Below are 13,496 nucleotides of genomic sequence, written 5' to 3' on the forward strand. Positions count from 1 at the left end.
TTGGGGCTTCAAAATCTCAGTCCACTGTGTCTGGTGAGTGAGCCAATGAGTGTCTAGGAGAGTGCCTGGCATATGGCAGGTTTTCAATAAATATTGGGGGGATAAGTAAACGAATAAATGAAAACAGGACTGAAGGAAGACACAGGCTGACTGATGCATCTATTTATTGGCACAGGGTCCTACAGGGCCAAGTCCACTCCCTCCCCACCCTCTTCCCTGTAAAAATAAACTCTGTTCTTTCTTCTCCCTGCTCTGTCTGCTTTCCTGCTCGGTCCATAAAGACTCAGCCATCCCCTAAGACTTGTGCCCCGACACGTAGGAACTAGCCTCCCCTGCACATACACACTTCCCTCTAAGCGCAGGGAAATCAGGAGAAAGCAGGAAGGCTTGTAAAGGCCCTCGGGCTTCCACTAAGAGCTGAGTACTGTTGGTCTGTCAGTAAGGGTTGGAAGCATACGGGAAGCAGCAGCATGAGGAACATGGGGGGTCGGGGGCAGCCCCTGACGGGGTGCTGCAAGGAGCTGTGTCCACTCCCAAGTGAGCAGTATGTGAGCCTCTGGAAGAAGCATGGGAGGCACACCACCCATGCCCCTGCATGGTGAGAGCGTGGCAGGCACAGCAGGCCTCGTGGCCACCAAGCCAAGTGAGCTTGGGAGTAGAGAGGCCGACTCCTTCCTGTGGGAGCTGGTGCCCCCCCACCCAGGCCTCCTCCAGGTAAGGTGACACGGAAGGATGTCACAGTGAATGGTGGGGGCTCTGCTGGAGGCAGGGGCACCCCCAAAGCAGAGGCACAATGTGGTGATTGAGCAGGGACGAGGACTCACGTAACGTGTGGTGTGGAGGGGCTGGACCGCACCTAGCTGGCATTTGCCTTCTCCAAACTCCAGAGCAAACAGCCTTGCTGGGCAAACTGCGGCAGGCCCTAGCCACAGCCAACCATGTCTCCCCGGACCCAGGTCTACCACACTTCACATAGCTGCCCTGGGTTCATGGGGGAGCCGACAGGGCAGCCGAAGTGCCGCAGGAAGTCACGGGAGTTGGAGAGAGTGCCCAGCACGCGGAAGCGAGCAGGGCTGTGGGGGTCGGTCACCAGCCCCTCGTGAGAGCTCTCGGGTGTGCGGACCGAACACCACACCTGCAGGCCAGGACAGACACGGGGACATATGGTGTCTAGTGTGGGCAGGGCCACAGACTCAGCTATGGCAGAGCCAACCCAGGGACGCAAACCACCACTGCTTTGCCCCTCAGCTCAGGAAGCCTCAGGGACACAGGCAGGGACTCAGCCAGCGTCTCAGCCCCAGCCCCTTGCTATCAGCACTAAGGGAGGGGATAGCACCCTCCCTCCCAAATTCCTTGAAGGCCTGTCAAAGCTGCCCTGGTAATGGGGTTGCCCAGGATGGATGTGTCTGAGGGGAAGAAGCCCAGCCTCCAGAGGAGACCCTAGAGGAGACCCTGCCTGAATTATGCTCTGCCACTTACTTTATTCCTGGGTGGCCCTGGATGAGCCACTTTGTCGCCGACCTTTACTTTCCTCCTCCACAGCCACCTCACAGGAACATGGTGAGGCTCAATCTTGCTCCCCACCCTTTTCCCCTCAAGAGGGGCAGCCCTGCCTTTGAGATTTGCAAAAGTCTCCTGAAGAATCCTCCCTGCTCAGGCCTCCTCACATGCTTTGGTGGGCCCCAGCCAAGAGGTTCTGGGTACAAGGCCTCCCTGGACCACCTTCTACACCCCAACTTTGGCCCCATTTCCCAGTCACTTTCCTGCTTGCCTAGACTTCTAATGACACACCCGGGAGGGAGTGGGAGAGGGGCAGACCCAAGGCCACCCAGAAGAGCAATACCTGGGCAAATCCCACAAAGAAGAGCTGGTGGTTGGTTAGCCCCACGGCTGGCAGCTGTTGCTCCTCCCCGTGCTTTCTCAGCCATGCTTTGTAAGCCTGGGGTTGGGCACAGGGGTGGCAAATCAGAGACAGCCCACCACCTCCACCCTATACCCTCCCCCCCAGGGCAGGTGGGCCTCAGCAACTGGAAAGCCAGCCAGGCCACTCACGTTGTAGGCAGCCTTAAGCCCCCCGTTGTCAGCAATGTTCTCCCCCAGTGTCTGGCGGCCATTGAGCTTCTCCCCATTGACCTGGTACTGGCCGTACTGCTCCTCCATACAGGCTGTGTGATTCCGGAAGGCTGCCAGTGACTCATTTTGCCACCACGGCCGTAAGTTCCCTTCCTTGTCATACTCACGCCCTGAGGAGAACAAACCTTTGCATCTTTGGGGTCAGGAGGTCCCCCATCCACCCTGGTCCACAGACTCCAGGGTCCCTGGGGCCTAATCCCAACATCCCAAGGCCTTGCAGGAGCCATTGGGAATCCTAGGCTGGAGGGGACAACTCCATGGGCCTCTACCTTGGTCATCAAAGGCATGTGTCAACTCATGGCCCATCACCACGCCGATGCCACCAAAGTTCAGGGCCCTGATAGGTGAGGAATGCTGAGTGAGGACATGGCAGAGGAGACTTCTGGATCCCACCTCCAGCCTTGCTCCCAGCCACCCATTGGCCCAGGCTCCAGTGCCCAGCTCCGCCTGCCTCAGACACACTTGGGGTGGTTGCAGGCGTAGAAGGGGGCCTGCAGGATGCCGGCAGGGAAGACAATTTCATTCTTGGTTGGAAGGTAGTAGGCATTCACTGTCTGGGGGGTCATGCTCCACCTAGGGGAGGGAAGGGGGGAGGCTCAGGCTCCTGACCCTCCTGACCCTGCTCCCAGCCCAGCAGCCCCAACCCACCTCCTGCAAAGACTTGTGTCTCTGCTTTGGGACCAGTCTTGCCCCCACCCCCAGCCCTGGAAACCTCCCCTATCTCTCTTGCTGCCCCAGTGTCTGTGGCCCTCCATTCTCACTGGTCCCGGCTGGGAGGCTTTCGGAGCTGGTCAGCCATCACTTTAGCAGAGAAGTTGTACAAATTCAACATATTCTGGAAGAAGGAATCTTCAGAGACTTCATACTATGGAAATGATGGGAATTAGAAAGCAAGCCAAAAAAACGTGTTGGAGAAGATCATAGTTCCAGCGTGGCTAGTAATTAGTACCTCTCTGAGCCTCAATTTCCTCAATTATAAAATGGGAGTAAAATATCTGGTAAACAATAATCACCAATACTTAAAGAGCACCTACGAAGCAGTGCTCAACAGGTGCCTCTTTTTAGCCTCACAGCAGCAGCACTGTGATGTAGGACCCCCCATTTTACAGATGAAGAAACTGAGGCTGCGAAGTTCTATAACTTGTCCAAGGTGACACAGTTAGATGGGGGTAGAAGCAGGATTTGACTCAGGTGTGACTGCAAATCCCTCTAGTTAACAATGCATTGTGCTAATGTCTGGCCTGCAGCCTGGCACAGAGCCAGCACGTGAGCAATGTCTGTTGCCTGCATTGCCTCTGAAACAATAAGCACCGCCTTCCCTCCTAATGCTTGAGCCCCCATTACTGAACCCAGAGCATAGTGCCCCCCCAAGGGGCTGAAGTTCAAAACTGGTGAACAGAGGTACTCACCCCGTCATAAACATCATCAAGCTCTTTAGGCTCCAGGATAAAGTCCGGGAAACCGATCATATCATAGATGGCATCTGCCTGGAGAGACCACGAGTAAAGGGTTTCCCTCCCCAGGCTCCCCCCAAAAGTGAATCCTCCATCCCCACCTCAAGAGGGCGCCCCAAGCCTGGCCACGGCTCACTTTCTCCTTGGCAGCCTGGCGGGTCTTCTCATCCATCCACAGCAGCTGATCCAGGGCCTCGTCAAAGGCGCTCCGGATCTCACCGATCATCCCCTCTGCCTGGAAGACAAGGAGCCCAAGTCGGCCTCCCGCTCCATGAATGAATCCTCTCTCCCCTTCTGCCCCATCGCTCTCCTTCTAGGGGAGCATGTGGGAGTGCCCAGATTCTTGAAATAAGGCTGAGCATCTGGGGAGGATGAGAGGGAAACATGATTTGTGAGGTACTGGGACTGCAGGTGGCTTTTTTCCTAATCAACCAAAATATGTAATTTATAAATTAATTGAGTTAATATTATAACTTAATATAGTACATTGATTCTATCTGCTTATGAAGGGAAGGCATTGATAGCAAACAATTTGGAAAATTGAGCAGAATCGAAGAATAGACCACTTAGAATACCTCACTGAGATAACTTCTTTTAACATGCTGATTATCTACTCCTAGTGTCTTTCCCTGCCCAGATATACGTATGTAATATGGAATTATGTTGTGCAACATATATATATATATATATATATATATATATATATCAATTTAGTTTTTTTCACTTAAAAGATTTATCATTAGTTTTAAGGATGCCTCAGAGGCCATCCTAACAACAATTTATTTTTCCATTCCCCTATGATTGGATATTTTAGCTGTTTTTATTCTCCCTTATTATAAACAACACCGCCATAAACATCCTTGTAGATAATACTTTAAGCACATTCATTATCATCTCCTAATAAATACAAACATACATAAACAAATATTGTTTTTCTATTTAAATAGGCAACATAAACTCATTACAGAAAATTTGGAAAATACAGAGAACATTAAAGGACAAAAAGAATCCCTCATCATCTACACACCCAAAGGAATCACTATTAATTTGTTAATGAATTTCCTTCGAGTTTTTTTTCTTACATGTACACACAAATACGAACAGTGAATTTTAACAAAAACAAGGGGTAGTGTTCGAAGAACCTTGAAGACTCACAATTTTCTTGCTTTTCCGGTCAAACGTGGCCTTCACAAAGAGGGAGCCCAAAGCGAAGCCCAGGGCGTCATCTGTGTTGGAGATGCAGGTCTGCCACCTTGGCATGCAGGACTGTAAGGGACAAAGAGCCCGGCCTCCTAGAGATGGCTCTGTCCTCCAAGCAGAGGGCCTTTCTCTGTTTCTGAGGCCAGCCCCTCTCAGCTCTGAACAATGGAGGCCTGGGTTTGGGGTGCCATCTCTCCCACGGACTCCAAGTGAAATGAAGGGCAGTATCACCAATTGTATCAACCCCAGCAGCAAAACCTCAGGAGGAACATCATTGCTATCCATTCTGTTCTTGGAACTCTCCTCCTCTTAAGTTTCTAAGAGGCCCATTGGGGTCCAGGTGTTTCTTCGCTCAGCTCCACATCTCAGTCTTATATCCAGTCAGTCTCCCAAGCCAGAAACCTGGGAGTCACCAGCTTCCTCCATCTCCCTATGTCTCTGCATTCAATCTATCACCAGTTTCTACACACACTACTTCTTAATCATCTCCCCCATCCACCCCATTGCCACTTCCCTGCCCTACAACACTATCTTGCCTAAAGATTACAGTGGTCTAGACACTCTGACTCCATTCTCATCTCCCTTCCTATGCCACTCCCCTCCATCTTCCATTTAGCTGTCAGAAAGATGAGCTAATACATAAATCTAATTGTTACTTCTCTCCTTAAAACCATCCCATGGTTCCCCATCCCTGAAAGAATCCAAGCCAGACTTCTTAACACAACATTCAGGTCCCTTCATGGACAGCTCCAGGCCCACCCCACCATCCTCAGCCTCTCAGCTGCCCTGTTCTCAAGCTCATACCAGAACACAGGCAAACCCACCGCACTCCCTCTGGGAATTTGCATATCCTGTTCCTTCTGCCTGGAATGCCCTTCTCTCTTGTGTTCTTGGTGAAGTCATTCTTCAAATGTCATCTCTTCAAAGAAGGCTTTCCTAATGCCTCTACCTTACCAGCCCCCAGGTAGAATGTGGTGTCCCCACCTCTATCCTATAACACAAGAAAGGTCTTTCACTCAATGTGAGCACGTATCACCCCCAAGTAATATGTTTGTTTCCATAGCCACTTTCCCCACTGAAGTGGCCATCGTGAAACTAAAAACTGCATTCGTTCATCTTCTTCTTCGCCATCATCGGCAAAGTTAAGTGCCACCTGTACATACCATGCATTGGGTAGGGGCTTTACTTATATTAACTCAGTTAATCCTCATGACAACCCTGCAAGTGATTCCTGTTTTACACACCAGGAAATGGAGAGTCAGAGAGGCTGCGTGACATGCCAAGGTCCATCCCATAGGCTAAAAACTGGAGGAGTTGGGATTGGAACCAAAGTCAGTTTAACTCCTAATCCTGTGCTCCATACTACACCATGAGGCAATTGGTGCCCGACACACAGCAGAGGTGAAACATCAGCTAGACTGGGCTGGAAAGTGGGGGCAGCGAAAGAGAGCCCACCTTTTTGGTGCCATAGAGGGTCTCCAGCAGCTTCTCTTGCGCAGACTCAAAGCGTCGGTCCAGGCTTAAGCTTGTCTTCTGCACCAGGTTCCAGATCAGGTAATTGTTCAGGATGCTGGCACCCGGACCACAATATAAGGAAAGAGCAGGTGGGTCACCATTTCCACCCCAAATCAATTCCACAAATGTGCAGACAGCAGGAGTCCTGAGGGGCATATGTGGGAACTGTCCCAGAATCCCTCTTTCTCAGCCTGGGACCACACACCTGCCTACAGAAGTCAGGTTGGAGCAATGTGTCGGAATAGAGGTCACAAATAGACCCCCGAAGCCTTGGCATAGGGGAGTATCCCACAGACATTCTGTTTTGATGTTTGGAAGGTCCAGGGCCTTGTCAAATGCTGCTCTGTGTCTGGCTGTGCCAGTACCCTATGCCCAGTTCCTGTCTGGGACCTACACCGAGCCCTGAGCCCCACCCCCCACACCTTGGTTCCGTGCGGTTGATGAGCTGTGACACCTGCTGCAAATAATCTGTCCCATATACCACCACGGGCTCAGAGTCACCCAGCTCCAGCGGTGACAGCAAGAAAGACAGGAACTCCAGCCAGTCCATGGAGGGTGCCAAGGCCTGTGAGTGGGGAAAAAACATCAAGCCTCCCTGCCTGGCCGCCAGGCTTCCAGCAGAGCCTTCGTCCATTGACACCTTGGAGCCTAAGAACTCTTCCCATTAACAAGGTAACAGGTACTAGCTGCTTGATGGCCCCTCCTTCAATAAACCCTTTTCCTGGCTTGAGCACCCCTCAATCTCGGAGCCCAATCACTTACGCAAGGAAAACTACCACGTGTGATATTCAGCTGGGGCACGGATATTCACAGATTTTCATAAGAATTGAGAACATACCACTCCCCTGACACCACCCAGCTTCCCTACATACCTGGCCTCCTCTCCAGAACCCCCTTACTCAACTTTTCCACAATCCAACAACTAAAGAAAGGGTTGATACCTGGCACAGTAAGGGCCCTCCAGGAAATGCTTCCATGTCTCTTCTGACTGTTTCATGGGCATCTTGTACAAGTTGTTAGAGATTTTTAACGTAACCTCTCTATGCATCCCCAGGCAACATAAAAGTGACCAAGGGACGGCCCCATGAGAGGTGGCCTAAAATGGATACCACTTTTCTTTCCAGGATAGGAAGTGTGCAGCTGGGAAGCTAAGAAAAGCAAGGAAATGAGGAAAGATTGGCTGCCTCAGGAAGATGGCCTGAAGAGAAGCTGGGGGGTCTATGCCAGGGACTGGCCCCTCCCAGCGGTCTCTGTTCCCTGCCGGCCCCACCTGCAGCTCTGCGATGCTCATCTTGTGATAGATTTTCTCCTCGTCCCGCCGCTGGTCCTGGGGCACTGTGAGGTTGGCCACTTGTATCTCCAGCTCCAGCACCTGCCGCATCTGCTCCCGCGTGGAGGCCGGCTGTCCACCCAGCAGCATCCCCAGCTCCTCCATGTAGTCAAGATAGGCGGTCAGCACCTGTCAAAACCCCACGTCATCCTCGGAGCCCAGCAACGAGTCCTGTCCAAAGCTAAGAGCATCTGTTCTGGCTCCACCTCTGCTTCCCATTTCTTCTGTGGATCCTCAGTACCGAGTCCCTCCCAGAAACCACTGTACTGAGAAGTTTCAGAGCCCTTAATATTCATTCTCTGTACTTCAGATTTTCTCCATTTTTCCACCTCTCCTTTTCCTTGCTGCTGAGTCAGAGGAAGAGATTTGATATCAGTCTCTGTCATCCCAACTCTTAAGGGGTCTGGGTAGTTCAACCAGTGATCTTGACCCCCACCCTGATCACCTTATTACCCCTTCTTCTCCCTACTTCCTTACCTTCAGCTTGAGACTGACATTTCATACTTTCCTGAGCCTTGCTTTCCTCCTAAGTTTTTACTCTATCTGAACCTTTGACCGCCGCAGCTTCCCCTAGATGCTGGCACAGGAGACTTCCTGCTCAAGACAACCAACAACACGTTAAGAGCTGAATCGAGGCTTTCTCTTGCCCTTTCCCAAGTGTTAAAGGAAGTGGCTCTCTCCTGCATTCTCAAAATTCTCTCCTCCTCTGACTCAGGTAATATCAAAACCACACATCTGTTCACACCACTGCCCACTTTTGAGTTTCCGTTTATTTGGGGATACATGCTAAACTTGACACACAATGTTCATGCGTAATGAGTCAGTCTACATACTTGTCCAGAAGGACTTCGACCCCTCTCCCCTCCTACTCCCCTCTCTAGTCCATCATAGGCCATGCTCCTTCCCACCTCAGAGCCTTTGCATAAGCTGTTCCCTTTGCCTAGAACCCTCTCCCTTCACTGCAGTCTTCCCTCACCCTAGGACTAGGCTGGTTGCCTGTTACACTCACGCTCAGAATGCCATATTTCTCCTCTGTAGTAGTCCCAGAAACTGTAAACAAGATGTACCAAGTTATTTCATGTCTTCTCCCCCACTTAGAGGACAGTGGCAATGTCTTGTTCACCACATGCCTAGAAAGGAGTCTGGCTGAGGGACGCTCAGTAGATGAGAATAAATGAAAGAAAGATAAATGACTCTCCTGCTTGTCCTTCTCCATAGCAGTCTCCTTTGCTGGCTCTCTTTCTTCCCACTGCCCTTAAAAAAGGCTCTCCTTCTCTCCTTTCTCTATTCTTCCCCTTTTGCTTATCTCTCCTACTATGTTTGTCCAGGTTCCTCAACACTGCAGCTCCCTCCAGGCTCAACCTCTCTCCAGGACTCCACTCACAGCTGCCTGCTGACCTCTCCATAGAGATGGTGTTCAGGTTCCTCAAACTCACACGTCTAAAATGATCAACTCCCACTCCCTGAGTGTCTGTCATAAGCAAGCACATAAGCTGGCATCCTGTCCCTCCAAACGCTGTATAAGGTAAATGCTATGATCCCATTTTACAGATGAAAGACTTAGCCACAGAAAGCTAAATCAATATCCACCAAGACTCAGAGCAGGGACTGGAATCAAGGTCTGAGCCCAAAGTCTGCCCTTTTCCTGTGACATCACACTGTCTCCTCTGCCCCTATGTGCTCTGAACTGGTTCTTCCTACAGGGACACTTGATTCTCTAAGGACCCTGACATTCCACCACCATTCAGGCTGATAGCCTCAACTCGCTTCACCTCTTCCTCCTTCTGCTCTCTCTTCTAACATCCAGTCGCCAACGACTCACAATTGTGACTTGATTATATCTTTTGTACCCTCCACTTCCTAACATTCCCTTTGCCACTTCCCCCCTTTGGATCTTTCCAGACTCAGAGCCTGGAGTACTACAGAGACTCTTAATTGATCTCCAGGCTCCCTCTCTTGCATCTACTTTTCACACCCCACCAAACTGGCTTCCCAAAGCACTGTCACTCCCTCCCGGCTCTGGAGCATGCAGTGGCTCTGAGGTCTATTAAGAAAAACTCCTTAGCGTGCCTTTCCAGACTAAACTAGACCCTACCCACCTTCCCATACTCTCAGCTGCTTTGAGCTCTACATTTTGCCAAGCTGGATCCCTTCCCATGGTGCAAACACACCTTAGCCTTTCCTTCTTCATCACTTTACCCAGCATGCTGTCACAGGGGATGCTAGGATGGAAGAGAATAGAGAATAAACTATTCTCTTTACCCAGCATTCCATCACCCACCCCTAGGTAGTCTACAGGGCTTGGCTCAAATGCAATCTCATCAGGAAACTTTCTTCATCTACCTGAGTGTCTCCTGAGTCCCAGAGACCTTCTTTGAGCCTTATTCTCAGATATCTAGGTCCGTGATCCCACTACACTGAGAGCTTCCTGTAACAGTGGCTCTGAAATGTACATCTCAAAATTCCGCCACTGCACTGGTACACAGTAGGTGCCTACAAAATGTTTTCCTGGAAGAATAAAAGGAAGGAAAGGAGGGAGGAGAGAGGGAGGGAAGCAGGGAAGGAACAAATATGGAAGGGAGGAAGGGAAGAAAGGGAAGGAAAGAAAGGAGGAAAGAAGGGAGGAAAAACGAAGGGAGAAAAAAGGAAGGAAGGGTAGTGGGGTCACTAGGTGACAGGACAGGCTCATGTTCCCTACCCTGACCCTGGGCAAAAGGAAAAGTAAACAGAGATCAGCCCAGCTCAGTGTAGGGGTGGAGGTTCTGAGGTTGCTCCTTACTTTCTCATTGGCAGTCCTGTTTAGGTAGTAATCTCGAGAGGGTAGAAATAGTCCAGCCTGGTCCACCTGGAATAGCAAGGTAAGGGAGTAAGCCCACCCCTACCAACATCTGGACTCTTGAGCGGGGGCGGGGGGCACCCCAGCCTGCCTATCGCAGGGGAGGGGAGTCTAGGCTCAACAAATGATCCACAAGTCTCTCCCCATCTTTCCCCAGCCATGTACCTGTATAACATTGCTGTTGGAGCTCTTAGAGTCAGCACCGACGTACACAGTGAAGAAGGGGGTGGCCCTGTAGGTCCCTGCTACCGCCTTCAGCACCTCCATGAAGTTGTCTTGGTCCCAGGGCCCCGTAACATTCCAACCACCAATCTGAGTAGAGACCATAGTGGCATCTACGGCACAGGGGCCCCCAAAGATTTCTGGGACCACATCATCTTCCAAGGCCTATCCTGTTCCCCTTGCCCGCAGCCCACCCAGGGGCTCTACTTTTTCAATGAGGTCTCCCAGCGGCTGGGCTCCCAGCTCCTCAATGCGCTCCACCTGTAGGCAGGATAGGTAGAAGCGTTGTGTCTTCCGCTCAGCTTCACTGCTGGAATTAAAGGTGGTGTTTTCTGTGGAATAGAATACAGGTCTGGGTGACATCTATGTGAACTACTGCGAGGGGGTCTCAGGCTCTTACTTGATCCCTCTTTTTTGCCTTCTCAAGCGGCAGTCCTCCTGATGCAGACCCAGGAAGACTGGCTGAAATAGCAAAGTATGGCTTCCCCTCCCCTGTCCACGAGCCCTAAGGGTTCAGAGATCTCTAAGTACTGCAGACTCCCTGGGGCCTGCCACACCTCAGGAGTCCTCCACACGGAAGGCAGAGAGGAGCCCCTCCATGATCCTTCTCGGTCTGCTCCTCTCAAACCCATCTCCACCTCTCAGGGGCCTCCTGCTCTCTGCATCCCTTACCCCAGGGGTGTTCCCAGTCATCCACTTAATTATCCATTTGTGGACATTCATTGAGTACCTACTAAGTGCCAGGCCCTGTCCTAGGCATGAGGATGTGCTTGGCGCAAGCCTCCCTGACAGGCCCACTCACCAAGCACGTGCTTTAGTATGGCCTGGTTCTGGTCCCAGAGGCTATTGAAAGTGTTCCAGCGAGAACGCCCATCGGGCAGGGGGTTCCTCCTAATCCAGCCTCCACAGGAGAATTGATAAAAATCCTCACAGGGGCTCACCCCACGGTCAAGGGACTCCAGGATTTTTCCAGCCACTCGAACGCAGGCCTCTGTGAGACAGGTGCTGTGGGATGGGTCTGTGGCAGGAGACATGGCCACAAGAGATAGGTGCTGTCAGTCAGTCTGGGAAAGGCAAATGCTTTGAGAGAGGCCATGACAACAGGAAAGTTGGGAGGAGAAAGACAAGCTGGGGAAAGGAGGCCCCAACTGAAGAATAAGCCTCCAGAGCCCCCACAGCTAGGTGACAAGCGTGGGCCCACCTACCTCTGTGGTACTGAACCCCCAGGGCCACGAGGCAACCCAGAAGCAGTGCAGCCAGCAGTAGAGAGACACCTGCCAAGATGAGTTCCAGCTGGGTGTGCAAACCTAAGAGGTATCTTGTCCTCTTCTGGAATCCCACCTGGGGAACACAGGGTGACAGATTGCTAGCAAGCTGTAGATGGGGGGGAGAGGGGATCCAAGATCACAGAAATCCTCCCAGAGAATGAAGGCACAGGCAGGTTCCAAAGCCACGGAGCAAAGACTCTACTGGGGTTAACTCTGTGCACAGGGGCAATGAGAAGGCTGAATTCATCCCTGAGCTTGTTTTGTGCAACGTCATGGTTTAGAGTCCCCTCACCATAGTCCTAGCGCAGAGGCCAGAGATGGAGCGGAGGTGGGGGCAGGTGACCCTCCAGGACAGCCCAGAACTGCTGGGTGTGCCAGGCGTCATGCCAGGACTGGGGCCTGGTGAGGAAGGGAGAACCCCCTTGCCCACCTCCACGGCGTCCGGGGTGGCCCCGCCCTCCACGGGGGACTCGGGTGCGTCTTCATCCAGCAGCGTGGACCGTTTGTACTCCACCATCTGCCAAACAACCGGAGGAGCCACCCCAAGTCAGACAGAGATGGGCCCTCTCCCGCCTGCAACGAGGCCCCTTCCCTCTTACCCGGTTCCCGGGCCTGGGGTCCCTCCAACGCCCCCCCTTCAAGGATGTAGCCCTAGCTCCACCAGCTGGAGCCCCTGCCCGATGCCTCCTGCCACCCCCCACCTCACCCCCGCGCCGAGGGCCTCTGCCCTGGAGCCCGGGGCCCCCACTCACTTTGCCACCGCCGCCCAGCTCCTGCAACGCGACGTTCATGGTGGAGTCAGGACAGGCAGCACCTTAGGGCTTCCACAGTCTGGCCCTCACCGAGGCCGCGGCCTCGGTCCCCCGCCCGGCCCCGCTGCCCGCCATCACAGCCGCTGCCACAGCCCCTCGCTCGGCCGCCGCCGCCCCCGCCTGCCCGAGCCCCCCCCCCCGCCCCCCGCGGCGCCGCGCCCGAGGATGGGGGGGTGGGGAGGGGGAGGAGCGCACCAGCCTCTCCCCGCCATCCGCCGGGCGCCCAGACCTCCCTCACTCCGAGAGCCCGCGGCCCTGCTGAGCTGCGCGAACCTGACGCCCCAGCCGGAGCGAACAGCCCTCCAGAAACGCGGGAGACCCCCCCCCTCCTCTTCAGGGTCAGCACCCCATCCCAGCAGCACCCTCTCGCAAGCCACCCATAATTTCCGTTCCTCTGACCCAGACCCAAACCCTGCTGATACTTCTTGGCCCAATTCCCCAAATTGCAGGCCCTTCCCATTCCCTTTAAAGACTTTTGAGAAATTATACCCTTGTGAAAAACGTGCCCCAGCAATGCCCACAGCCCCTCTTCGGCCAGCACATACAGAGCAGCACAGGAGATGACCCACATACAGGGTCCCCACACGATGTCTACACAGACAGCACATAGACCCAAGTACGCAGGCAAGCACCCAACCCAATACACAGACACTCACCAAATGTGCACACTACCTATTCACACACAGGGTATACCTGCACAAAGCTCCCAGCCCAACACACAAACTA

At 52.8% G+C, this 13,496-nt stretch overlaps 1 protein-coding gene across 2 annotated transcripts; it reads right to left on the reverse strand.

The window, feature by feature from the left end:
* Positions 1-135: 135 nt before the first annotated feature.
* Positions 136-12,882, reverse strand: ECE2 (endothelin converting enzyme 2). Of its 2 annotated transcripts, none has more exons than XM_081068837.1 (19): positions 12,711-12,882; positions 12,389-12,475; positions 11,896-12,031; positions 11,493-11,708; positions 10,898-11,022; positions 10,634-10,780; positions 10,412-10,477; positions 7,573-7,761; positions 6,725-6,867; positions 6,243-6,357; positions 4,743-4,853; positions 3,724-3,822; positions 3,543-3,620; positions 2,895-2,998; positions 2,596-2,706; positions 2,403-2,470; positions 2,053-2,243; positions 1,844-1,939; positions 136-1,135 (listed from the first exon to the last, which is right to left on the reverse strand). In XM_081068837.1, exons 1-19 carry the CDS (start codon positions 12,747-12,749, stop codon positions 959-961), a joined length of 2,298 nt encoding a protein of 765 aa, XP_080924963.1. In that variant the 5' UTR covers positions 12,750-12,882; the 3' UTR covers positions 136-958. The 2 variants fall into 2 exon arrangements, with proteins under 2 accessions (XP_080924963.1, XP_080924962.1); XM_081068836.1 differs by having other exon boundaries at positions 12,251-12,475; positions 12,711-12,844.
* Positions 12,883-13,496: the final 614 nt, after the last annotated feature.

The sequence above is a fragment of the Rhinolophus hipposideros genome (assembly GCF_964194185.1).
Source record: "Rhinolophus hipposideros genome assembly, chromosome: 2".
Taxonomy (NCBI): domain Eukaryota; kingdom Metazoa; phylum Chordata; class Mammalia; order Chiroptera; family Rhinolophidae; genus Rhinolophus; species Rhinolophus hipposideros.